This window comes from Carcharhinus amblyrhynchos, chromosome 25 (assembly GCF_965287045.1).
Source record: "Carcharhinus amblyrhynchos chromosome 25, sCarAmb.v2.hapA, whole genome shotgun sequence".
In the NCBI taxonomy this organism is placed as follows: domain Eukaryota; kingdom Metazoa; phylum Chordata; class Chondrichthyes; order Carcharhiniformes; family Carcharhinidae; genus Carcharhinus; species Carcharhinus amblyrhynchos.
Genome location: NC_137348.1, coordinates 35,669,597 through 35,697,209, shown reverse-complemented (window position 1 = coordinate 35,697,209; position 27,613 = coordinate 35,669,597). Strand labels below are relative to the sequence as shown.

Here is a 27,613-nt window from a genome sequence, read left to right as displayed (position 1 = left end):
GTGCTCCAAAAGCTAGTGGGGTTTGCTACCAAATAAACCTGTTGGTCTTTAACCTGGTGTTGTGAGACTTCTTACAGAGATTATAAGAACAGGGATGTAATGCTGGAATTGTATATTACATACACTCGCTAGTCTGCAGCTGGATGACTGTGCACAGTTCTGGTCACTCCATTACAGGAAGGAGGCGATCATGTTGGAGATGAGAGACAGAAGAGATTTATATGGAATGGAGAATATCTTGGAGGAAAGATCGGACAGGTTGGGGTTGTTTTTCCCAATACAAGAGGCTGAGGGAGGGATTGACTGAGGTGTAGAAATTTCTGAGGTGCCTAAATAGAGTGGATAGAAATGAACTATTTGCATTAGCGGAGAGACCAGTAACCAGGCATAGTTTTGCAATAATTGGTAGAAGGACAGAAGGGAAATTGAGGAGGAATATTCTTTTTATTCACCATCTTATTGGTGGTGTCCAAAGACATGCTGGTTAAGTGCGTTGGCCATGCTAAATTCTCCCTCAGTGTGCCAGAACCGGCGCCAAAGTGTGGTGACTAGAGGATTTTCTCAATAACTCCGTTACATTGTGAATATAAGCCTACATGTGAGACTAATAAATAAACTTGAACTTGGTTGGAGTCTGGAGCTCACTGTCTAAAAGGCAGATTTTTAAAAATGTTTGGATATGCGCTTGAGATGATGCATAGAAGTGAACTACAGACCAAGACCTGGAGTGGAATTACAATGGATAGATCTCTTTCTGATGGCACAGACACAATGGACCAAACGGCCATAAACCTTTCCATATTTCTGGGTTTGTATTTATATTCTAGTCACTGTCGATTTGTTTTCATTCTTTATGGCAGTCCCCAGAGAAGAACATGGTGAGAAATGGCTGTAATAGTGCAGTTTTCATCAGTGAATGGAACAAGGAACTATTGAACATTTCTCCTTCAATCTCGAACCCTGTAATCCCGCCATCTAACTTAACACATTCACTATTTACCGGACTGATATCAGTGAATGAAATTATAAAGGTGGATTTTTAGGGGGTGCAGTGGCATAGAAAGAAAATATCATAGAATTCCCTATAGTGCAGGAGGAGGCCATTCAGCCCATTGAGTCTTTGCCGACTATCCGAAAAAGCATTTTACCCAGGCCCATGCCACCGTCCCCCTCTGCCCTATCCCCATAACCCCATGTATTTACCATGGCCAATCCACACAAACTGCACACCTTTGGACTATGCTGTGGTACTGTCACTGGACTAGTAATCCAGAGGTCCAGGGTAATCTTCGAGGGACTGGGATTTGAATCCCACCAAGGCAGGTAGTGAAATTTGAATTCAAGTTTAAAAAAAAATCTGGAAGTGAAAGTTAAGTGATGATAATGAAATGATTTTTAATTGTTGGAAAAACCCATCCAGTCCCCTAATATCCTTGAGGGAAGGAAATCTGCTGTCCTTACCTGATCTCAGTAAAAAGTCTCACAGCACCAGATTAAAGTACAACAGTTTATTTGGTATCATGAGTTTTCGGAGCGCTGCTCCTTCGTCAGGTGAATGAACAGTGCTCAAGGAGCAGCGCTCTGAAAGCTCGTGATTCCAAATAAACCTGTTGGACTTTAACCTGGTGTTGTGTGACTTCTTACTTTGTCCACCTCAGTCCAACGCCGGCATCTGCACATCATGCTTACCTGGTCTGGCCTACATATGACTCCAGACCCTCAGTAATGTGTTTAACTCTTAAATGCCCTTAAGGATGGGCAATAAATGCAGACCCAGCCAGCGACACCCACATCCCATGAATGAACTTTAAAAATGTACACTGAATGACTTAGCATGCAACTGCAACTCCCTCTTTGAAAGTGTTTCTGTTTTATAAAACAATCTTTTGTGGGGGCCAGACATTGATTTGTTTACTTATCATGATATATATGGCCGAGCTTTCAATGTCAACACTTAACATTGCAAAATGCGATGTCAATATATCCCTTTCAATTTTCATGCATCACCTGTCACAACATATTCACACCCTTTGGTAGCTCACTAGATCTATCAAATGAGTTTCTGAAATCGACAACAACTTCTCTATCACTATCTTGTGTTGCATACAAGCTGTTTATAAGAAAGACATTATTCGGCAGCGAACGGCCCACGCACCACGGGCAGTTTTCTAATATGTAGCAAATTTAATTAACTCGCACATTCTTTCATTAAGTTCAGCTTTCTGATGGGCAATGGTTATTGGGCAGTGCTTTTATTTAAGCAGGGAATTGGGTTCACAGTTGCTAACTCAGAACATTTTGAAGAAACCGTATTAGCACTCGAATTTGAACTGAAAACACCTCCAAGTCAGTGCTGATCTGCTGTGGCTTGCAGCCTCCTCACAGCTCAGCTGACTCATTGTAAAACTCTCCCCCCCCAAACCCAGTTTGAACTGACAATGATGGAATGTGTAAAATTAATCTTAAAAAGTACAAATCATAAACAGGCGGTGTTAATATTATTCCTTTTTGGGAATTGTTGGATTTATTCTGAAGAATTATTGCAGCGACCCTCAACTTCAGCTTCTGAGATTATTTTCAGATGTGTCCCATCATCACTTTAACATAGAAACTCGAAGCAGGAGTAGACCATGTGGCCCTTCGAACGTGCTCCATTCATCTTGATCATCAAATTCAATATCCTGATCTCCCATCCTCCCATATCCCTTGATCCCTTTAGCCCCAAGAGTATATCTAATTCCTTCCCGAAATCAGACAATATTTTGGCCTCAATTGCATTCGGTGGTAGTGAATTCCATTTGTATTTCATGTGGTGTAATGACCCCTGCTTTCCAGGTTCACAGTTGATCAGATGATATGACGATGTAATTACAAGTTAAAGTCATTGAATTATAGTATCTTGCAAGCACAGGGGAAAGCCATTGTTTCAGCGTCAGGTCTTTCTTTCCAAGCAGTCCCACTCCGCTGCTATTCCTCATAAACCATTCAAATATTTACCCAATTCCATTCTCAAAGGAACTGTTGAACCTGCTTTCATCACTCTTTCACTCAGTGAATTCCAGATTGTTACAACTTGTTGCATATTTCAGGAGAGTGGTGGAATTCTCCCACTTATCTAGATGGGTGCAGCTCAAACAATACTCAAGAAGCCTAACGCTGCTCAGGACAAAGCAGCCAGCTTTGATTATTTAGTCCTCATTCTTTTGAATGCCTCTATTAAGTGTCCCCTTTGTCATCCCCTGTCGTCTGTCTGTACATGGCTAGGCTCAGATTTGTTTTCCTTAGAGCAGAGAAGACTGAGGAGGAACCTGATCAAGTTGTATAAAATTATGAGGGTCATAGATGGAGTAGATATGAAAAATCTTTTTCTCTTTGTAGAGGGATCACTACCAGGGCACACAGGTTTAAGTTAAGGGGTAGAAGATTTAGCGGGGATTTGAAAGAAATCCTTTGTACCCAAGGGTTGTGGGAATGTGGAATTGAATTGAACTGATACAATGTTACCACAGTTGCCGATAGGGTGAGGAGTAAGATCAGCTTAATATGTGACAGGACCATTCGAAAGTCTGATGGCAGTAGGGAAGAAGCTGTTCTTGAGTCGGCTGGTACATGTTTTAAGACGTTTGTATCATTTTCCCAATGGAAGAAGGTGGATTAGAATATGTTACCCTATTATAGAATAGTAATGTAATGCACTCTATTATAGAAAGGGTATTATTAAACCAGAAAGAATGCAAAAAAGATTTATTAGGATGCTACTACCGGGACTTGATGGTTTGAGTTATAAGAAGAGGCATCGAAAACTGAGGGGTGATCTTATAGAGGTCTATAAAATAATGAGGGGCATAGATCAGCTAGATAGTCAACATCTTTTCCCAAAAATAGGGGAGTTTAAAACTAGAGGACATAGGGTTACGGTGAGTTGGGAGAGATACAGAAGTATCCAGAGGGGCAGTTTCTTCACAGAGGGTAGTGAGGATTTGGAACAAGCTGCTAGAGGTAGTAGGAGAGGTGGGTACAATATTGTCATTTAAAAAGCGTTTAGAAAACTACATGGGTAAGATGGATATAGAGGGACATGAGCCAAACGCGGGCAATTGGGACTAGCTCAGTGATTTAAAAAAAAAAGGGCAGCATGATGAAGTTCGGCCAAAGAGTCTGTTTCCATGCTGTAAACCTCTATGAATCTATGTATGGGGTGTGCAGTAGAGGTGTTGGTGGTTTTCTCCCTGCCTGAAAGAAGGGATAGAGGTGGGAACCGTCACACCATTTAAGAAACATTTAGGTAAGCACACAAAATGTCATAGCAGAAAAGGCTTTTGGACTAAGTGCTGGAAAATGGTATTAAAATTGATATGAGCTTGATGGCTAACAGATATATGATGGGTCAAAGGGCCTTCTTTTGCGCTGTAACATTCTATGGTCTCGATTTTACCAGTTCACCCCACCCATTGATGAGAAGAGTGAGCTGGTAAAATAGTGCAAGAGCTGAGAAATCAGGATTGTGCCTGATTTCTCAGATCTCGTGACCTTACCGGAACCAGACTTTTGGCACAGTCAGCCTCTATCCCACTTCCGGCGGGAAGCTGAATAATTTATTCAGATTTATTTGAATCGAGTTTTCCATGTGATTAGTGAGCCTGCCTTTCAAACATCCGTGCTCACTTACCTTTATGGCCTCACTTGTAGAGGTTCTCTCCGGTGAGGAAAACACCTCCCCATCAACAGGGAGTTTTGCCCTCGGTGGTAGAACCAGTGGCCGTTGAGGTCCTCTAGGATGGCCGAGGGCAAGGGGGGGGTCAGCCCATTGGGCCTGACACAGAGGTCTGCACTTGCGCAATAGCTCCCTCTGCTGATTGAAGAAGCGCGTTTGGTCCCACCCACTGCCTCTAGCAGCGAGAAACTGTCTAGCCCATTTTTTCATGCACTATGTGCACAAGATTGGGAGTAGAAACTTAACAGAGAAACAGATCTGCAACTCTCCCATTTTCATGCCAGCTGAACACAGGAATTGTTCTTGTAAGATTCCACACAAGACTCTATATCTGGTGTCCCTTAACCCTAATACCGTTCTAGTAAATGTTTTCTGCACTTTCTCTGATTCATTAACACTCTTCTCAGAGTGCAGTGCCCATAATGAGACATAATTCAGTGGTACCTCCCATAAATGATGATCCATTTATTGTTTTATTTCATTAAAATGTCACCAGTGTAATTGGGAGGATATGTCCTTTTAAAAGTCATGATGTTTGATGTTATGTTGTTACTGACCCTCTCAGCAACCACGTCACTGCCCTGTTCGCTGACCGTTTTGCTGTCTCACTCCCACTGTGTTTCTGCCCTGCTAGCTGCCCCACTCAGTGTCTCACTCTCAACTTTGTTCCACCTTGCTCATCACCACACTCTGAAATATTCGTAAGAAACATTGATTCGCTGTTTTCACATCGAGGTAACAGAAACGAGGGACTCGGCGGGGATCAGGGGAGAGAGTCACTGGGGATCAAGAGTGCGAGTCAGTGGGGATAAGGGAGGGAGCCATTGGTGAATGGGGGAGAGACTCACTTGGTATCACTACAACATATTAATTGCTACAGGAAAACCTGAATTACTTAACAATGTTTTACTTTAAATCGCTCTTTTACAGAATACAACTAGAATGTTAAGTTAAGCAATACTACATTCCATTTGACCCTTGACAAGTGAATCATAAAGACTTTGCATAAACCCCTAACAATTTTACTTTTATGCCCCTATTTATAAAGCATGGAATCCACTATGCTTTAGTAATAATCTTATCAACATGTCTTGCAAACTTCAAAGATTTTTGCCTGCAAACCCCCAAATCTCCATTTAAAATTGCAGCATTTAATTTGTGTTACGCCTCCCCATTCTTCCCTCGCAAGTGTTTCGCTTTACTTTTCTCCGTGTTAAATTTAATTTGCCATGAGTCTGCCAATTTCACTTGCATCTATGTCCTCCTGAAATCTACCTTGATCCTCATCATCATTGATGACAGTTCTGAGGATTAGATTGTTTGCAGATTTGAAATTATGCCTTATTTAAGAAGTCCGAGCCATTAATGTGCATGAAAAAGAGCAGTGGTCCTAACACCTGGGGAACACATCTGTATATGTCCCCTCCAGTCTGAAAAATAATCTTCCATTACTACTCTTTGTTTTTCATCCATGAACCAGTTTTATATCCACACTGCCTCTAGCCGATGTGGCACAAGCTTCAAATTTTCCTCGCAGGTCTAATTCAGCAGATACTTTTGGAAGATCCAATGGACAACAGTAGCCATATCATCCTCAACAATCCTTTCCGCTATTCCATCAAACAATGCTACAAATCAGTGCAAAATTATCCATCTTTAACAAAGGTGTGCTGCATTTCACTTGTTGATTGACGTTAGGCTGACTGACCCATATTTGCTAGATTTATCCATTTTTTAAGTTTATTAGTGTCAAAGTAGGCTTACATTGACTCTGCAATGAAAATCCCCTAGCCACCACACTCCCACCCCTGTTCGGGTACAATGAGGGAGAATTTAGCACAGCCAATGCACCTAACCAACACGTCTTTCGGTCTGTAGGAGGAAATCGAAGCACCAGGAGGAAACCCACGTAGTCAGAATGTGCCGACTCCACACAGACAGTGATCCAAGCCAGGAATCAAACCTGTGTCCCTGGTGCTGTGAGGCAGTAGTGCTAACCAGTGTGCCACCATGCCGTCCACCTCCCCTTTTCTGAACACGGTACAGCATTTTCAAACCTCCAGTCCTCTGGCACGACTCCCACCTCTAAAGATTGGGCGATTGTGGTCACAACCACCATCGTTCCCATCTCTATTTCCCTCAGCAACCTCGGATGCACCCCATCTCAGTCTTTTGACTTTGAGCCTTCACTACCTCTTCACTGTCCGTTTTTATCTCATCCCTAGCTCTCTATCACCTCCTCCTCCACTATAATATTAGCAACATTCCCTTTTTTTGTGAAAGTAGATGTAATACACTCACTCAACACATTAGCACATCCTCTGCCTCCACAAGAAGTTCTCCTTTATTGTTTCCTAATTGGCCTCAGCCCTCCTTTAATTGCCACTTTACAATTTATGAAGTTATTTCGTGGTGTTCCCTTTCATGTTACATACAATCGATTCTCATATCCCCTTGTTGGCCCTGTTAATTACTTTTTTAGTTCCCAGCACTTTCCGTATTCAGCTGCACAATTATTTAGATTTTTGCGAACTTCCGGCTTGAATCCATTGTCTTCTGAATTTGAAGTGACAGCTTATCAACCGAGCCAAGTTCACATGAGGAAAAGAGGCTCAATTGGCTTTTCATAGAATCGTAGAACCCTACAGTGCAGAAAGAGGCCATTCAGCCCATCGAGACTGCACCGACCACAATCCCATTCAGGCTTTAACCCCCCATATCCCTACACATTTACCCACTAATCCCTCTAACCTACACATCTCAGGACGCTAAAGGGCAATTTTAGCATGGCCAATCAACCTAACCGGCACATCTTTGGACTGTGGGAGGAAACCGGAGCACCCGGAAGAAATCCACACAGACACAAGGAGAATGTGCAAAATCCACACAGACAGTGACCTGAGCCGGGAATCAAACCCAGGGCCCTGGAGCTGTGAAGGTGCAGTGCTAACCCACCGGGAATTGAACCCAGGTCCCTGGCGCTGTGAGACAGCACTGCTAACCACTGTGCCACCCCAGAGCTCCCTCTGTTTCCCAAAACCTGCCAGGCATATCAGAGTTAAAGAAAAGAGGGAAAATATAGATTCATTTGAAATCCTCGGCCTTTTGAAGTAATCTCATGTTTCTTTTCTTGACCTTGCTGTTCACTATGTGAGCCTGAAGAATAAAAACACTCCAATGTTCCCCTTCTGGCAAATCAAAATAATTATATTTTCCTGCAAACTTCCAGCTATTTCTTTGAAAGTTCTAATGTAGTCGTTCTAAGTAAAGAGAGTGTATTAACACTCAGAAAAGTAACTTGCAGAAAAGAAACTGATTTGCCACTACCCAAGAGAGACTACATGGCTGCGATCTCATCTGGGGGGGGGGCCCTGCTGATGTGATTGGACAAAATTTTAATTTATTCAAAGCCCGCAGTGCAAACCAGACCTTGTAGTTCAAGGGATTAAAATTTGAACAGGGTTGGACAGGGTAGATTCAGAAAGAATGTTCCCAATTGTGATAGGGTTCAGAACTAGGGGGTCATCGTTTGAGGATAAGGACTAAAACTTTTTAGAACTGAGGTGAAGAGGAATTTCTTCACCCAGAGGGTGGTGAATATGTGGAATTTGCTGCCACAGAATGTAGTTGAGGGCAAAATTGTCTGGTCTTCAGGAAGAGATTAGATGTAACTCTTGATGCAAAAGGGACCAAGGGAAATGGGAGAAAGGATGGATCAGGATATTGAATTTGATGATTAGCCATGATCACACTGAATGGCAGAGTAGGCTCGAAGGGATGAATGGCCTCTTTCTGCACTGTAGGGGATTTTATGATTTCTATGATTTGGATGAAGAAAGCAGTTCAGTGCACTGATTCTCATCTTTCCAAATTACTGACCCACCATTTGGCCGCTGCAGTATCTAGCTTGTGGTTTAAATAAGTTAAGTGATCCTGCTTTTTCATCCAGACAATTCCAATTGTCCATTATCTTCTGTGTGAAGATCGATTGTCCCACAGCTGCCCTATCGATGACCTTCCTAACACTGAAACGGGTTTATGTAATGAATAAAACGTCTACAGGATTTGAGGACTCTGGGTCTGTTTACGATGGAGTTTAGAAGGATGAGGAGGGATAAGAACTAGGAGCAGGAGTAGGCCATCTGTCCCCTCAAGCCTGCTCCACCATTCAATAAGATCATGGCTGATCTTTTTATGGACTCAGCTCCACTTACCCGCCCGCTCACCATAACCCTTAATTCCTTTACTGTTCAAAAATTTATCTATCCTTGCCTTAAAAACATTCAATGAGGTAGCCTCAACTGCTTCACTGGGCAGGGAATTCCACAGATTCACAACCCTTTGTGTGAAGAAGTCCCTCCTCAACTCAGTCCTAAATCCGCTTACCCCTATTTTGAGGCTATGCCCCCTAGTTCTTGTTTCACCTGCCAGTGGAAACAACTTCCTTGCCTCTATCTTATCTATTTCCCTTCATAATCATATATGTTTCTGTCGGATCTCCCCACATTCTTCTGAATTCCAATGCGCATGGTCCCAATCTACTCAGTCTCTCCTCATAAACTAAGCCTCTCAACTCTGGAATCAACCTAGTGAATTGTCCTCTGCACCCCTTCCAGTGCCAGTATATCCTTTCTCAAGTAAGGAGACCAAAACTGTACTCAGTACTCCAAGTGTGGCCTCACCAGCACTCTATACAGCTGCAACATCATCTACTCCTATTCTTCTTCAAAATAGTGCTATGGCACCAGAGAGCTGCTTTGAAAAGCAACACTTATTGCGTAGATGGGAGCCAGAACTCTCTCCATTAGCCACTTACAGGAGACTTCTCTGGACAGTGGTGACATCCTACTCTGGGGAGTACGTGCTGCCATCTGAGCCACAGCTGATGCATGTTGGCTGGATTTCCTGGTTTTTTTGGATACGTGGCTGGTGAAAAGAGGCAAGAAGGGCCAGATTCCTGAAATAACTGCATTCCCAGCACTGCTTGTGGGTAAAGAGGAGAACAGGAGGAGTGCATCCCACAGTACCACAATGACCTTTACACAGCCCGTGATTGGATCCCATGAGATCTGACTGCCTGCTGCCCTCCCCCCCACCCTTGATTGAAAATGCCCCTGTAATCTCTGTCGATCCCAGTACTCTAATCTACAAATGTCTGTCTGTGATCTCTGACAGCAGCCGCCCCCACCCCCACCACCACCACCATGTCCTGCGATCTCCAAATGCCTTCCTTCAGGATTTCCAACCACCTCACTCCCTCTGATCTCCTATCTCTGAAGGCCCTCCGCTGTAAAGGAGTCAGTGATCTGTGAGTAGAATGTATGGTTATTATTGCACACTGATCCCCCTTTCAAGAATAATATCCTGTTCATCAGAAACACCACCATATAGGGAGAGGTTTGAAATGCCTTGAAGGCCCCTTCAAGGTGTTTGACCACAATGGCAGATTTGTTACTGATGGAGTTTCGAAGCATTGCAGGGGCAGATGACTTAATGATGTACCTCCTACGTGACATGTACACTGATTTCCTTCCACTCACAGGAATTTCAATTTGTACCCACCCTGATATGTTCTGTTATTATGTTGCTGTGGTGGACTCATCAGAAATGTTATTGAGTCTCTCATGTCTCCTGAATAACTATTAATTCCTGTAATTGGTGCACTAAACACAGACTGGATGACCGCATTGTGCAACACTTTTGGCCAGTTCCCAGGCATGACCCCACCCTTCCTGCCGCTCACCATTTCAATGCTAACACCATGTTCTCATGTCCACATGTCCATCCTTCTTATCCTCTCTTTCAATGATCCAGAATCTCACTTCCAGGCAGTTCCCTCTGGGACCTCCAGCACGGAACATTGCCTGTCAACATGGTATCACTCCTATGGTTCTACTTGTTGTATCACACAGGCACATCAATATGGTCAGTAATACATCCACCCATCCCCATTTACCTGCATCCACTTTGTAGTAACTTGTTCTGAAGTTTTTTTTTGTGTTGTCCTTGGATGATCAGTTCAATTATTTTTTTACTCTGTCTGGCTAGAGCCATCTTATGATTCTTTTCAAGTTAATTTTTTTATTGCCTTGACCATTTAATTTTTTTCTTAATCTTTAGGCCATATTAATAATTTCATGTCAAAGTGGTCTTTGATTCTTGATCCCTTGCTGTATAGTTCCAGTGCCTCAGGTGATGGCCAGATTGTCAAATTAAGTTCTTTAAAGGTTTGTATGCTGTGTCCTTTTTCCTTGGCTTACCTTCCTATTTCCTCAGATCATTTCTCATCTGCTACAGTTACCATCTTATTCAGTTTGGTGAGGCAGACTTTACAGCCCAATAAAGTATTCTCATAATATCTTTGCAACAGAAATCAAATATTCCTATTTGATTCCAGCCATTAACATTGTTTCATGCTTTGTCTCATGCTCCTCAAAAAAGAATCTTCCAGCCACCTACACCGGCTGGATTCTCCAGTCCCACCGGCAGCACACCGCGAATTTCTGCTGACCTTTCCTCAATTATTGAGGCAACTGGTCACTTGCCCCCACACCAACATCAATTTATTTTGGTTGCAACTTGCTTCTTGTTTGAACTATCTCCGAGTGAGAGAGATTAATGCGGCATTATAAAATTACCAGCCTCTTAGTCCTTCTTACGGAAGTAAGCCTATTGCACTGCAGAAACTCAAACTGGAATCAGGAGCCAAGTTGTTACAAATATAAAAAAGAGCCCCCTTACCGAGCAGAGTCTTCCTGCGAGCCCAAATTAATTTTTGGCAGATTTAATTTCCCTGTTCCGTAGCCGCTCACTTCTTGAAATATTCCGTCCTTTTGTGGAACTTAATTGCTGTGAAGAATTGCGTCGTTAAAGGAGATGAGGCATTGCACTGCAGGCCTTGCCAAGTTGACCAGCAGTTCTGCACTCTGGTGACAGGAGCTGAATTAAAATAAAGTCAATAATGCTTTTTTCCCTTTGCTTTCTGTTCCTGCAGGTCTCCAGGTTGTTCTTCCTGATTACCTGAGGGAGAAGTTTGTTCAGTCAGCTCTGAGTTACATCATGTGCAATGGAGAGGGTGAATACATCTGCAGAAACAGTCAGTGCGCTTGTCAATGTGCATTGGAATTCCCGCAGTGCAACTGCCCCATCACCGACATCCAGCTGATGGAAAATACCCTGGCAGGACTATCCGAGTCCTGGAACACGGCATACAAAGATTTTGAAACTTCAGGTAAATTAAACCGAGAGTGGGATTAAAAAATGCACATTTTTGAATAATTACATTGCCACGCGGCTTAGAGGAACAAGAGCTATTGTGAAGAAAGGCTCTTTCCAGAATCTCCCATTGGCAATTCTTCTTGCGCTTACTTCAAAAGTTTGCTTGTTCTTTCATCTCATCGACTTGAATGTCACAGTCATCTCACTAATGTCACAGCAGCCAGAATGGTGTGGTAACTGTGACAGTTCTGGATTTTTTCCAAGAAATAAGCCTTTGCAAAAAAAAAATCCCCGAGCAAGTGACAAAAGTCCTTAGTTTAATGACCACAGTGATTGATTTTTGTCTTTTTGTTCCCTTTCAAATGATGTATGGGTTCACAAACTGAGCAAACCCGGACGCTCCCTTGTGACTTGGTGGTAAATGCATCAAGTTCAATCCTTTGTCTGTCCTGATTGGGCTTGCGGCAGCAATTAAAATCCAACGGTTGACCGTCACACTCCATTCAGTGCTAGGGGAGCAACCAGCCATGTTGCATGTCTCTGATCATCATCCAGTGATCCTTATTAAAAAGAGGGTGTTTAAATGGCTCCCAAGCCAGATGCTGAAGCACGTAGAATGACACAAATCCTTTTCTTCATGCTTTGTCTTATTATAGAGTGCAGCGTGTCTGCCTCCTAACCACGAATCAAATGTCCCAGCAGTCTCTCTTTATAAGTGCCCTGGATACTTAACGAAATGATGTGGAGATGCTGGCATTGAACTGGGGTGGGCACATACGAAAGTTTCGCAACACCAGTTTAAAGTCCAACAGATTTATTTGGGATCACTCCACATAATTTGGACTATAACCTGGTGTTGTGCGATTTCTTACTGTACTTAATTAAACAATGTGTCCCTTAACAAAACAATGAACATGCCATAAATAGGGTGCAAATGCAGATATTGGGGTTGTGCAAGATGTCCTCTCCCCTCTTTGAGTAATCGGCCAACACTCACTGTACACTCATGGATACTTGGAAGGGGGACTGACAGGTTTATAACTCCATCATCCAGAAGAGAACGAGATAAGGAAATGAGACTGTGTCTCACTTAATTTAGGTCATGGCTAACACTGGCATAAGTCAATCGGTGCTGGTAATTTATTGGCTTCTCACATTCATGAAACAATAAGCCTCCGCTCCAAAATACTTAGGGGGGAATTCCACCCATCCCACCCACCACAGGAATCATAGCAGGCGGGGGTGGACCACAGAAAGGTCCATTGACCTCAGGCAGGATTGTCTGGTTTGGTGAATCCCACCCTTAGTTATTTATTGTACCGAGGCAAGATATCCCAATGGCAGCTAAGAATATTACGATAACCAGACTGCAACACAGAGTTGTGAATGGATTAGCTGACTCACTTGTTCTGAGCCCTCTTTTTTTGCAACAATAAATTCAGAAATTGTGAAGAGAATAAATCCAAATATCTGGGACTCTGCATTGTGCCACTGTGGTGGGACAGGAACCTATGGTTAGTTCCGTCCCTACTTGGGTCCTGGCCTCGGATGTGAGTGTTTTTTTTCAGCCCCCTTGCCTACTTTTTACTTGTCCCTTGTTCATCATTTTTCCTCAAACTCTGACTCTTTACGCATGCCCCAGACTAAAACTGAGCTTCAGTGCAGCTCCAGACCAAAACTTCCTCCTGTGTGCAACAGCTGTGTGGAAATCACTGTTTTCCCCATTTCCATGTCTTAAACTTCCACAAGCTGCCCTGCTGCTGCGGGAAGCCCAGTTTCACCCTCATGCAAGAACAAGCACACTGAATAGAAGAAAAAAGAAACTTGCATTTATATGCAGCCTTTTATGATCTATTTCAAAACTCTCTGCAGTCAGTTAAGTTCTTCTGATGTGATTTAGTGTGCATGCAGCCAGATCCCAAAAATCAGAGTTTGCACCTTCTCCCCGTGACTGCGTGGATTTCCTCCACGTGCTCCAGTTTCCTCCCACATGCCAAAGATGTGTGGATTGGGTAGATTGCCCGTGCTAAATTGCCCCTTAGTGTCAGGGGGATTATCATAGAATCATAGAATCCCTGCAGTACAGAAGGAGGCTATTTGGCCCATCAAGTTTGCACCAACCATAATCCCATCCAGCCCCATCCCCACAACCCCATGCATTCACCCCAGCTAGTCCCCCTGATTCTAGGGGGAAATTTAGCATAGTTGATCCACCTAACCTGCACATCTTTGGACTATGAAAGGAAACCGGAGCACCCGACGGAGATCCACGCAGACACGAGGAGAATGTGCAAACTCCACACAGACAGTGACCCGAGCTGGGAATTGAACCTGGGTAACTGGTGTCGTGAGGCAGCAGTGTTAACCACTGTGCCACCGTGCCGCCCACAGCGGGGTAAATGTGTGGGGTTACGGGAGTACGGCCTGGGTAGGATTGTGGTCTGTACAGACACAATGGGCCGAATGGCCTCCTTCTGCACTGTAGGGATTCTATGTCAATTTTATTAGTATAAAATACAAAACAAAAATTACCTGGGCAATTTGGCATTGACCCAAACCAGCTGTGGAGCCAAACCAGCTGTTGTCCCCTTTGCCACTTGCTTGTTGACCTATTCCAAAGCTTTTAGTGATCCTTGAACCACCCCAGCTGACTTGACCCAAACTGCCCGGCTCAAAATCCGACACAGCTTCCGTCCCAAGGTTACTTTCTTGGAGGCACCTGTGACAGTGGACGGTGCTCCCAAATGCCCAGTGGTGACTGAGAGAGAAACAAAACAGCTGAATTTTGGAAACTGTAACAATACGTGTGGAGTCTTATACCTGAATGAAATGCTCATGAAATAGTGAAAATACATCATCACAGTTGATATTTCAAATTGGAAGGTGGCTACCCAAGCCAGAGAAGATAGACCTCTATCAGGGCTATTGTGCTTAAGGTTGGAATGCATTACAAGTGACGTCAGATGATGTAATTGGAACAAGATGGTAGAAGCCTCGAATGGAATCTTGCTGAAATCCCTCTCTGTGAGTAGTCAATGAATACTCGCAGGTGTGTGATGGCATAGTTTCCAGCTCTCTTCAGTCGAAGACAACCCCAAGCCGATAATAGTGTACCCAGCACAGTGTGGAGATCACACTCAACGTTTGCTGTTGTTATGGCACACTGCTAAGATTTTAAAGTGAGCCCGGAATATGTGGCACTATGATGATTTGGCATGATGTTAACATGCTGTTGCAAACTCCAGTAAGTGGCCACACTTGTGACATAACCTTGACCTGGGCAGCAGGGTGGCACAGCCCTGCTGCCTTACAGCACCAGGGATCCAGGTTCGATTCCTAGCTTGGGTCACCAACTGTGCGGAATCTGCATGTTCTCCCCGTGTCTGCGTGGGTTTCTCCCGGATGCTCCGGTTTCCTCCCGTAGTTCAAAAGATGTGCTGGTTAGGTGCACTGGCCATGCTAAACTCTCCCTCAGTGTAACCGAACAGGTGCCAGAGTGTGACGACTGGGGGATTTTCACAGTAACTTCATTGCAGCGTTAATGTAAGCCTACTTGTGACACGAATAAACTTCATTTGCTTCCCAGCCACCTAACCTTGCAATAAAAAGTCTCACTTCGAAAATACCAGATCCTCAGCACTGCGTTCAACTCATTTCCAAATTTGAAACGTAGGCCGGAATTTTCCAGCTATTCCTGGCATGGGATCTTCCAGTCTTGCTGATGGTAAATGCCCTCTCACCGCTTCAGGTTTCCCGGCTGTGAGGAAGAGTATAAAACGGGAGCCCCGTTGATGGTGGAGGGACCAGTAGATGTTGTAGTCAGCCAATGAAGGGCTGCTGCCTCCACCCCCGTGAGACCTGCTGTTGGGGAGGGGGAAGGGTATCTGAAGAGGGATTCTCCTATGGCACTGAGGAACTCCCCGTTTAATGCCCCGTCTGTCCCTATTTCTTCCAGATGAGTTCAAGTCGTTCTTGAAGCGTCTGCCCACCACACATTTCCTGACGGTGGGGAGTGTCCATCAGCTCTGGGGCAATGACTGGGATCTTCAGGCACGGTACAAAATGCTCCAGAGCTCTGTGGAGACATTGAAGCTTAAAATCCAACGCACTGCCCGCAAGCTCTTCAGCCTCAGTATCCGCTGCCGTCACAACCCCAACCACCAGATGCCTCGAGAAAGGTAAGAAAGACATGAACTGAAAGTGGAGTCGTGTTGATGGGGGGACGGGGGGTTGTGGGGGAGTGGAGGGTGGGGTGGGGTGTAATGCTTTCAGTCAATGGGGGAGCATTGGCATCTTGTGCTCTGGTATCACAACATCCAGAGTGTGCCACGACAACCCATAGCACTGGAAAGCCCCCCAGTAAGCAGACAGGATGAGATTGTCTCTCTTGATTTCCTCCAGCTTCTCCCGCTCTGACAAGAATGTTTTTACTTTCACCAGAAATTTGGCATATTTTACCAGCAGTTCGGTTAATGAAGTCCAGTTGGGCAACTGAGCAAAATATTGAAGCTACTGCAGCATAGCGCACGAGAAAGTTTGAGGAAACTATTTCCTTTGTGTGCTCGTAACAAAAATGTCTCACTCTATTGGCTGGCATGGTGGCACAGTGGTTAGCACTGCTGCCTCAACAGCTCCAGGGACCCGGGTTCAATTCCTGATTTGGTCACTGCCTGCGTGGAGTTTGCACATTCTCCCCATATCTGCGTGGGTTTCTTCCCGGTGCTTCAGTTTCCCATGGAGGAAACCCACACAGATGCAGGGAAAACATGGTGTGCCAACTCCACACAGATAATCACCTGAGGCCAGAAATGAAGCCAAGTTCCTGGGCTGTGAGGCAGCAGTGCTAACCACTATGCCACTCACTCTTAAGAAGACTCACAACACCAGTTAAAGTCCAACAGCTTTATTTGGTAACACAAGCCACTAGTTTTCGGAGCGCTGCCCCTTCATCAGGTGAGTGGGAGTTTTGTTCACAAACAGGGCATATAAAGACACAAGCTCAATTTACAAAATAATGGTTGGATTTACAGATAATCAAGTCTTAAAGGTACAGAAATGTGAGTGGAGAGAGGGTTAAGCACGGGTTAAAGAGATGTGTATTGTCTCCAGCCAGGACAGTCAGTGAGATTTTGCAAGCCCAGAGTAACAGATAGTGTGAATCTGGCATTGACGCATCTCCTGATGGCTTGGGCATATATGTTAAGTTGAGGGCAGCAGCCTTCCAGAGGAGTCCAATTCAACTCTTTCCCCTTCGGTTGCTGCACTGTGATCTCTCTGTCAGCTGTTCTGGTTCATTGGCTGTCTCATTGTGTCCACTGTTGGTCTCTTGGGGTTTGTGGAAGAACTCCCGCAGCCTCATTCACTGATGAATTCCTCTGTGTCTGCTGTGAGACCTCTTTTGGTGGCAGAGCAGAAATTGAGCCCTCGGCTGAGAACTTTTACTTCATCTGGTTGAAGTGTAGTTCGACAAGTTGACAATGGACTTCCCTGCAGTAGTACCATTTTCTACTGTGGTACCCGGGGAGGCTTGGTGGCTGCTGATGGTGATGCCGGGTTTCTCAAGTTTCCTGTTCTTGGTGTGCGTGTAGATGGCGTAGTTCCTTTGTCTAGTCTGCTTGGCAGAGTTTCGTAGCTGGTCTGAGTCCTGAGCGCAAGTTGAGAATATGGACTCTATCTTGGTTTTCAGGATGTGGCATTATGTGCCCTGTTTGTGAACAGAACTCCCACTCATCTGATGAAGGGACAGCGGCTCCGAAAACCAATGGCTTGTGCTACCAAATAAATCTGTTGGACTTTAACCTGGTGTTGTGAAACTTCTTACTGTGTTTACCCCAGTCCAACGCCGGCATCTCCACATCATGGCCAACCACTCTAACTAGCACATCTTTTGACTGTGGGAGTGTGGGAATACGGAGGTGATAAAGGTGCATGCTAGGACAGAGTTTCAGGTGATCTGAAGTTTAGGGAGGATAGAACATGAGAAGCCAACTAAGAGTCCCTGGGGAAAATTTTACCGTCCCACGTGGGAATCAGAGCGGGCAAGGGGCTAACCATGGAAAGGCCCATTGACTTCAGATGGGATTTTGGGGCGAGTGAGGCCAGAAAATCACACCCCATAAGTCAGGATGGAACAAAAGCATGGATGAGAGTCCTGGCTGCAGAAGGGCTGAGGTAGCATTGGAGATATGTGACAATATTGAAGTAGAAATAGGTGGTCAGAGCGACAGTGTGGATATGTGGTAGAAAGCCCATCTCAAGGTCAAATATGGCACCCAAGATGTGAACAGCCTGGTTTAGCCTCAGATAGTTGCCAGGGAGAGGGGTGGAGGTCATGGCAAAGGTATGGAGTTTGTCATGGGCATCATAGAACCCTACAGTGCAGAAAGAGGCCCTTCGGCCCATCGAGTCTGCACTGAACACAATCCCACCCAGGCCCTACCCCCATGTCCCTACATATTATATGCATTAAATCCCTCTAACCTATGCATCCCTGGACACCAAGGGGCTATTTCTTAGCATGGTCAATCAACCTAACCCGGACATCTTTGGACTGTGGGAGGAAATCGGAGCACCCGGAGGAAACCCACGCAGACACGAGGAGAATGTGCAAACTCCACACAGACAGTGACCCGAGCCGAGAATCGAACCCAGGACCCTGAAGCTGTGAAGCAGCAGTGCTAACCACTATGCTACAGTGCCACCCACAGGAACTGGGAAATGGGATTAAAATGAACGGCTAGTTTCTTTTCTCTCCAGCACAGACCTGATGGGCTGACCATCTGCACCATAATTTTTCGATGGAATAGACCTCCATTCCCTGGAGTTTAGAAGAATCAGGAATGCTCTCATTAGAACATACAAAACTCTGAGGTCTTGACGAAGTGGATGAGAACAGGACATCTCCACTGGCTAAAAAGTCAACAAGTAAAGACGCTGGTATCAGGATGAGGCGTTTAAAATGAGATGAGGAGATTTTTGTATTTTTGAGAATTGTGTACCTTTGGACTTCTGTGCTGCAGATAACAATGGAATGCTCAGTCGATGAATATACTCAAGATTGAGATGATGACATTTTTGGATAGACAGGGAATCAGCGGACATGGGGATAGTATAGGAAAGTGGAATAGGAGTTCAGTCATGATCTTTGTGAATGTTGAAGCAGGCTTGATGGGCCAAATGGTCTATTGCTGCTCTTTATGCCCTGAAGTACCCTGTTTAGCACATATTTGTAAGGCAGTGTATCCTTTAATAAGGAGGAGCCAAAGTAGGCCATTTGGCCCCTTGACTCTCGTCTGCCAGTCAATTAGATAATGGATGATCTTCTACCTCAACCTGTATCCCTTAATATATTTAATACGAGAACCCTATGAATCCCTGGTTTGAACATACTTGCTGACTGGTCCTCTCAGTCTGCGGTTGAGAATTCCAAAGCTTCTCCGCTCTCTGAGCGAAGATATTTCTCTTCATCACAGCCTTAAATGCCCTATCTCTTATTCTGAGACTGTGTCCCCTGGTTTTAGATCACCTTCCAGCCAGGAGAGAAAAAAACATCTTTGCACATCCTTTCTTTTAGCCTGTCCACCACCAAAATAATTTTGTACGCTTCAACGTGATCACCTCTCTTTCTCCTAACTTCTATGGAATACGGTCCAAGGCTCCACAATATCTCCTCATAGGATAATCCTGCCATTCCAGGGATCAGTCTAGTGAACCGTCATTGCATTCCCTCTTTGACACGCATATGCTTCCTTAGGTAAGGAGTCCAAAGCTTCGTGCAATCCTCCAGGTACCACCTCACCAAGGCTCTATACAATTGCAGCAAGCCTTCTTTACTCCTAAGAATATACCAACAGTCAAGACCAGATGTTATAAAGATAACAAAAAGACAAAATTAAAAGCTCTGTATCTGAATGCACATAGTATTCATAATGAAGTAAATTAACTGATAGCGCACATTGAAGTAAAACAAATCTGACAACTGTTATGGAGACATGGCTTTAGGATGACAAGGATTGGGTCTTGAATATTGAAGGATATTTGATATTCAAGAAAAATAGGAAGATATGTAAAGGTGAAGAGGTAGCACTGTTAATCAAAATTGGCTTTTGTGCAATAGTCAGTGACTACCTTGGTTCAGAAGATCAGGATGTAGAGTCGGTTTGAGTGGAGATGAGGAATAGTAGGAGGATAGAAATCATTAGTGGGAATGGTCTACAGAATACTTAATAGCAATGCAATGGAGGACAAAGTATTCAAGGAGAAATATTTGATGCTTGTGATGAAGGAACAGCAAAAATCATGGGTGATTTTAACCTGCATATAAACTGGAGAAATCAGATTGGCTGTAGAAGCTTGGACAAGGAGTTCATTGAATACTTTTGAGATAGAGCAGCACCTTCTGGAACCAACCAGAGAGCAGGTTATATCAGACTTTGTATTGTGTAATTTGACAGGATTCATTAATTATCAAAGTAAAGGCTGTAGCAGCTAAAATTTGATTGAATTTACATCCAGTTTGAAAGCAAGAAGAGTGGGTCTAAGAATAGCACTTTAAATTTAAATAAGGGCTACTTTGTGGATATAAAAGCTGAGCCAGCTGAAGTGAACTGGGATAGAGGCTTTATAAACAGCAGCCTATTTCTTATCTCATCAGCTTTGGTGTGGTCTCATTTTTATTAGTAACTCCACAGCAAGCTCAAGATAGGGTAAACTTGGACACACGCAAACACAGGAGGAAGGTCACAATGTAGTTTCACTCAAAGATTAAAAGGAGGTTGAGAGAAATAAATGCTTAAATTATTACAAAGACCAGGGAATAAAAAAAATATTGCTTCACATGAGTGCAGAGTTCAGAATCAAAGTCCAATATTTAATCTTCCACAGAGGTTGACAGGCTTAAAGCTAATGCTGGATAATGCACTTTTCCATTGAAATGAATCCTGTGATGACGGATGCACATGAACATTATTAAGTCTTATAGGTCCTGGTACAGGAGTTCAGAGATTTCAATAGAAAGAATATAGAAAGGGACCCAGGCATTCATCTAGCATAAGCCATTGTTCTGAGCTGCTGCTTGCCAGATAGAAGATGGCAGACTGATTGATAGTACAGCAAGATGGTGTAACTTGCTGTGCCAGCTAGGAGGTCATGTGACTCCCACTTCTCCACTTAGGCTTTGACAAAGGTCATATCTTTCTTTGGCTGGGTTCATGAGATTGTTAATATTTCAACTATTAAGAATCTGAAAGGACAGAACATAAGAACGTAAGAAATAGGAGCAGGAGTAGGCCATCTAGCCCCTCGAGCCTGCCCTGCCATTCAATATGTTCCAGAGTCCTTTGACCTTGCTGACCCGGAGTCTCCCTTGGCCAGGCCTGGCTTATGAAATGTAGGTGACCTTTGTATAATTCCCTTCAGAGTCATTGGCGTGTCTTCAGAGATAACGAGGGATACACTTCTTTGCTATTGCTAGATTAGCTCCTATTGTCAAGGCTTACAGGCAGGCATGGCCTCACCCTTTTCAAAGTATTTTTCCCGTCTTTAAAAAATGATGAAGTCTCCAGATTGAAATATAATAAAAAAAATAGTGTGGGGACTTAGCTGTGTTACATCTGCAAATAGCTGGAGCCTGAGAACTGATCCGAGCATTTAGGATGGAGATGAGGAGACAGTTCTTTGCCCAAACAGTGGTGAGCCTGTGGAATTAATTACCACAGGAAGTAGTTTGTAGAAATCATAGAATCCTACAGTGCAGAAAGAGGCCATTGGGCCCATCAAATTTGCACTGACCACAATCCCACCCAGGCCCCTATCTCCATCTAATTACCCATTAATCCCTCTAACCTACACATCACTGGATACTAAGGGGCAATTTTAGCATGGCCAATTAACCTAACCCCCACATTTTGGACTGTGGGAGGAAACCAGAGCATCTGGAGGAAACTCACACAGACATGAGGAGAACATGCAAACTCCACACAGACAGTAACCCATGCTGAGAATCGAACCCAGGTACCTGAAGCTATGAAGCAGCACTGCTAACCACTGTGTTATCGTGCCGCTCCATGATTGATGCCAAAACATTTAATGTTTCAAGAAGCGGTTCGATGTAGCAATTGGGGTGAATGGGATCAAAGGTTCTAGGGAAAAGGCAGGATTAGGTTCCTGAGTTGGACAATCAGCCATGATTGTGATGAATGCTGGAGTAAGCTCAAAGGACCAAAAGGCCTTCTCCTGCACCTATCTTCCCTGTTTCTATGATCACACTAGTCATAGCCTGCCAGTCTGAGAATGGCCCATTTATTCCTACTCTCTGTCTTCTGTAAGTGAACCAATTCTCAATCAATGCCAGTATATTACTCCCAATCCAATGTGCTTCAGTTTTGCTTGCTAACCTCTGATGTGGGATTTTATCGAAAGTCTTCTGATTATCCAAATAAACCACCGGCATTATTTTTCCTTTACATATGCTGGTGGTTACATACTCACAAAACTCCAGCACTTTGTCAAACAAATTTGTCTTTTCATAAGTCAGTGCTGACTGTGTCCAGTCTTACTATTTTCTAAGTGTCCAGTTATAACATCCTTTATAACAGATTATAACATTACCCATACCACTCATGATAGGCTGACAGGTTTGTAGTTCCCAATTTTCTCTCTCACTGCATTCCGAAACAGTGAGGTTACATTTGCTACCTTCCAATCTGCAGGAACCATTCTAGGATCTACAGAATTTTAGAAGGTGGTTACGAACACATCCACCATCTCTATCTCCACTTCTTTCAACATTTTCAGATAGAGATCATCAGGTCTAGGGGATTTACCAACTTTCAGTCCCATTAATTTCTCTAGTACTGCATTTTTACTAACATTCATAACATTTTTTGGCAAATGAATTCCGGATTTGCAGTCCCTATTTAATGAGAAAAAAAACTTTACTGATTTCTCTCCTAAATGACCCAACTCCAAGGGCAGCATGGTGGCACAATGGTTAGCATTGCTGGCTCACAGCCCCAGGCATCCGGGTTCAATTCCAGCCTCGGGTTACTGTCTACGTGAAGTTTGCACCTTCTTCCCATGTCTGTGTGGGTTTTCTCTGGCTGCTCCGGTTTGCACTCTCACTCCAAAGATGTACGGATTAGCTGGGTTGACCATACTAAATTGCCCCTTAGTGTTGGGGGATTGAGCGAGTGGGGTTACAGGGATAAGACCTGGGTGGGATTGTTATCAGTATAAACGCGATAGACCAATAGCCTCCTTCTGCACTGTAGGCTACAATGCTGCTATGAATTTGAAGCTTCTGTGTCCTTGTTTTGCATTTCCCCACCACAAGAAATAATTTTCCTCATTGGATCCCTTGACCATTTTAAATGCCTCAATTAACCCCCCCCACCCACCTTGCAAACTCCAGAGTTTCTCAATGAGCACTCAGCATCAACTCCTGAAAGTGTTTGTGTGTGTGAGCATCAGCAAAGTAGGTGATCATACTAGACCGAGAGAGCCCATGAGGTCAAATAAACTGCACTTGACGAGGCGCACACAAGGTAATCGCCTTTTTGGGGGGATGCCGGAGGTTCACGAGTCACTACGAAGCCTCCTAACTTCCAGTCTAGAGTCAGGCGGGAAGGAGAAGGAAATGTCTATGGGTGAGCAGAGAAATGGAAAGAGAATGGCTGATGGGAAATAACTTAAGTCAGACAACTGTATTAAAAAAGCAAGCGTGTGTAATCAAAATCGCATTAATAGGTTTGCTGCTGTTACATGATTGATTGATCCTGTTAAAACGCAGGCAGGATTTTTGGAGGAAATTGCTCACTGTTCTTTTGCTAATATTTTATCTGCTATTAGCATGATCTCAGGCCTGTGAAGAAGAAGCAGTGGTTCATTAATTCAGGAGCTTTGGTGTAAATCACATTAGGCGATACAAACCAGTGTAAGAATATAAAATCCTGCTTTGCCATTCAACACAAGCGTGAGTGACTTTCTGGGTGGGATTTTACAGCCTCGCTCGAGCCGTAACGGACATTTCCATTGTCCGTCCCTCTTCCGGCTCTGATTCTGTGGCGGGCGCGGCAGTAGAATTCCAGCATCTATCCCTACTCCGTAACAGAATATAATAACATCACTGCCTTTCCCCAGTGCGATGGGCTGAGATTTGCCCAAATTGAAGAGTGTTTTGAAGGTGGGTACATCAAACCAGAATAATACTTCGGATACCAGACAGATATACATTATTTACTGTAAGAACATATGAACAGTATCAAGCCATTCAGCCCGTCAAACCTGCTTCACCATTCAAGTGTATGATGGCTGATCTGCACCTTAACTCATAGAATCATAGAAACCCTACAGTGCAGAAGGGGCTGTTTGGTCCATTGGGTTAAAGTGACAACAATCCCACTGAGGCCCTTTCCCCATAACCCCACGTATTTACCCCACTAATCCCTCTAACCTATGCAAGTCAGGACACTACGGAGCAATTTAACATGGCCAATGCATCTAACTTGCACATCCTTGGATTGTGGGAGGAAACTCCATTTACCCGCTTTGGATCGATATCCCTAAATGTCCTTGACTAATAAAAATGAATTGTTCACAGTTTTAAAAATGGTAAATTCACCCGTCACCCCTTGTGTGAAGGAATCTTTTCTGCCATTAGCCTCTGAACAGCTCACCCTCAATTTCTCATGGTCTCCCCCACGAGAGGAAGCATGAAATCTTCGTTCACCTTCCAACAGCTCACATATACTGCTTTTTAACCACTTATACTTCAGGGAATAGTGAGTGCAATCATTTTGCACAATTTAGCCTTTCTGGCCCCAGTATCAGTCATCAGAATCTGCTTTTCCCTCCCTGCCAAGGTGTTTCTGAGGTGTTGTACCCAGAACAGAGTCGCGCAGTGCCACAGTGGTTAGCACTGCTGCCACACAGTGCCAGTGACTTGGGTTCAATTCTGGCTTTGGGTCACTGTCTGTGTGGAGTTTTCACGTTCTCCCAGTGTTTGCTTGGGTTTCCTCCAGGTGCTCCGGTTTCCTCCCACAGTCCAGAGATGTGCGGGTCAGGTTGATTGGCAATGCTAAATTGACCTTAGTATCAGGGGGATTATCAGCATGTGGGAGTTTGGTATTAGAGTCTGAATGGGATTGTGGTTGGTGAAGGCTCGATGGACTGAATGGCCTCCTTTTGCACTGTCGGGAATCTATGATTCTATGAACTGAACACAGTATTCCCAATTTGGCCGAATCCTGTTTTATACAACTTTAGCACAGCTGCTAAAGTTTGTAGACCAGCACACTTGAGACGATGTAAGGTGAAAATAATGTCCTATGAATGAGGTTGAGTTAAATAAATGGTGTACGATCCCATGATTCGTGGAGTGGTTTGAATTGCTTCTGATGTGTTACCATCAATTAGGTTAATCCATCCTCTGTGCAAGAGTAATTACCTTGCTTTAGTCACTGGAAGTGATAAGGTCTAGGAACAGAATTAGGCCATTCAGCCCATCAAGATGCCCTGCCCTTCAATCACGGCTGATATGATTCTCATCCCCATTCTCCTGCCCTTACTGATCAAGAACTTATCTATCTCTGTCTTAAAGAAGTCAATGATTTGGCCTATCTGTCTGTGGCACTGAGTTGCACAGATTCACTACCCTCAGGCTAAAGAAATTCCTCCTCATCGCAGTTGTAAAGAAGTGTCCCTTCATTCTGAGGTTGTGCCCTCGAGTTCTAATCTCTCCCACTAGTGGAAACATCCTCCCCATGTCCACTCTATCTAAGCCTCTCAGTATTCTGTAAGTATTCATTAGATTTCCCCTTCATCCTTCTAAAGACCATCGAGCATAGGCTCAGACTTCTCAGCCGCTCCCCGCATGACAAACCCTTCATTCCTGGAATCATTCTTGTGAACCAAGTCTGGGCAAGATTCTCCCCTCAGCGTTTTTCTCAGTGACCGGGGGGGTCGTTGAAATCTTCCCTTCCCACCGCTGTTAGTAGGAATTGTTATCGAATCCACCTCACACCATTGGGAAACCCGCAGCAAGAGATGCACTCCAACGTGACCAGAGAATCGGCTAGAGACTTCCGGTCTCTGTCTTTCCATGTATATGTGCAGCACGTACATGCCAACAATTCTGACTCACAGCAAAAGATAGTGGAAAAGAACAGCTCAAACAAGCAAAAGGCAAAGAGGCAATGATTCAGCTGGAGACTCTCGGGGGTTTACCCCTGAATTGTTGACATGGCTTTTTGCCGTAATGTCCTGAGGTGTAAATTCTCAGGCCGGAATGTTACCACTGTTCATGCTGGTGGGATTTTCCCATCCTGCTGTGGTAAACGGAGATTTGGCTGGGTGCTAAATCCTCTAACCATGCTGCAGTGGGAACATGGCGTGAACCATCAGTAAGATCACACCCTCTATTTTCTTATGTTCAGGTTTACAATAGTCCTAGTATTTTTAAAAAAAAACATAATTGTCCCATGCAAATTGTTGCCCTTCCCTCGTTTCACACAGAAAACTTTGGTGGACCTTCTTCTGCACCCACTGCAAATAGTTGTGGTGAAAGTGTTCCCATGTGAAAGGGGGTTCCAGGATTTTGGTATCATGGGGAGAATGGAGATGTATATCCAGTCAGGATGGTCTATGCCTTGGAAATGATGGTGTCCCTGCAATATTGCTGCCCTTTCCATTCTCATTAATAAGAGGTTTGAGAGTTGACAGGTGCTGGTTGCCTTGACACCTCCTTTCAGAGGAACTCAATTTATAAGTTTGTAAGATAGAAGAACAAAATCAGGGCATTTGACCCATCGAGTCTGCTTCACCATTCGATCATGGCTGATACGCTCCTCATCTCCATTTTCCTGCCTTCTCCTCATAACCCTTCAACCCATTACCAACTAAAAATCAATCTAAGTCCTCCTTAAGTTTACTCACTGTCCCAGCATCCAGCACACTTTGAGATCGAGAATCCCACAGACTCTCAACTCCTTGGGAGAAGTAATTTCTCCTCAACTCTGTTTTAAATTTGCTACCTCTTATCCTGAGATTGTGACCTCTCAACCTAGAATGCCCCTATAAGAGGAAGCATCTGCTTCATATCTACTTTATTCACACCTTTTATCATCTTGTATATCTCATAGAATCATAGAAACCCTACAGTACCTAAAGAAGCCATCTGGCCCATCGAGTCTGCACCAACCACAATCCCACCCAGGCCCGACCTCCATATCCCTACACATTTTGCCAACTAATCCCTCTAACCTACGCATCTAAGGACACTAAGGGCAATTTTAGCATGGCCAATCAACCGAACCCACACATCTTTGGACCGTGGGAGGAAGCCGGAGAATCCGGAGGAAACCCACGCAGACACGAGGAGAATGTGCAAACTCCACACAGACAGTGACCCAAGCCGGGAATCGAACCCAGGTCCCTGGAGCTGTGAAGCAGCAGTGCTAACCGCTGTGCTACAGTGCCACCCTCAATTTGGTCTCACCTCATCCCTCTAAATTCCAAGGAGTATGGGCCTAAACTGTTCAGTTGCTCTTCACACAACAAACCCCTCATCTCTGGAATCATTCGAGTGAACCGCCTCTGAACTGCCTCCTACGTCTTGCCTCAAATAAAGAGACCAAAACTGGTACGATACTCCAGATGTGGCCTCACCAATGCCTTGTATAGTTG

General features: G+C 44.2%; 1 protein-coding gene across 3 annotated transcripts in view; it reads left to right on the top strand.

Annotated features, from left to right (window-relative positions):
• Positions 1 to 27,613, top strand: part of brinp1 (bone morphogenetic protein/retinoic acid inducible neural-specific 1) — a 391,976-nt gene that overhangs the window by 351,478 nt on the left and 12,885 nt on the right. For all 3 annotated transcript variants that reach the window (XM_080211786.1, XM_080211788.1, XM_080211787.1), the window contains exons 6-7: positions 11,709 to 11,945; positions 15,888 to 16,110. In XM_080211786.1, coding sequence (XP_080067912.1) covers positions 11,709 to 11,945; positions 15,888 to 16,110 — 460 coding nt within the window. The remainder of the gene's footprint in view (positions 1 to 11,708; positions 11,946 to 15,887; positions 16,111 to 27,613) is intronic.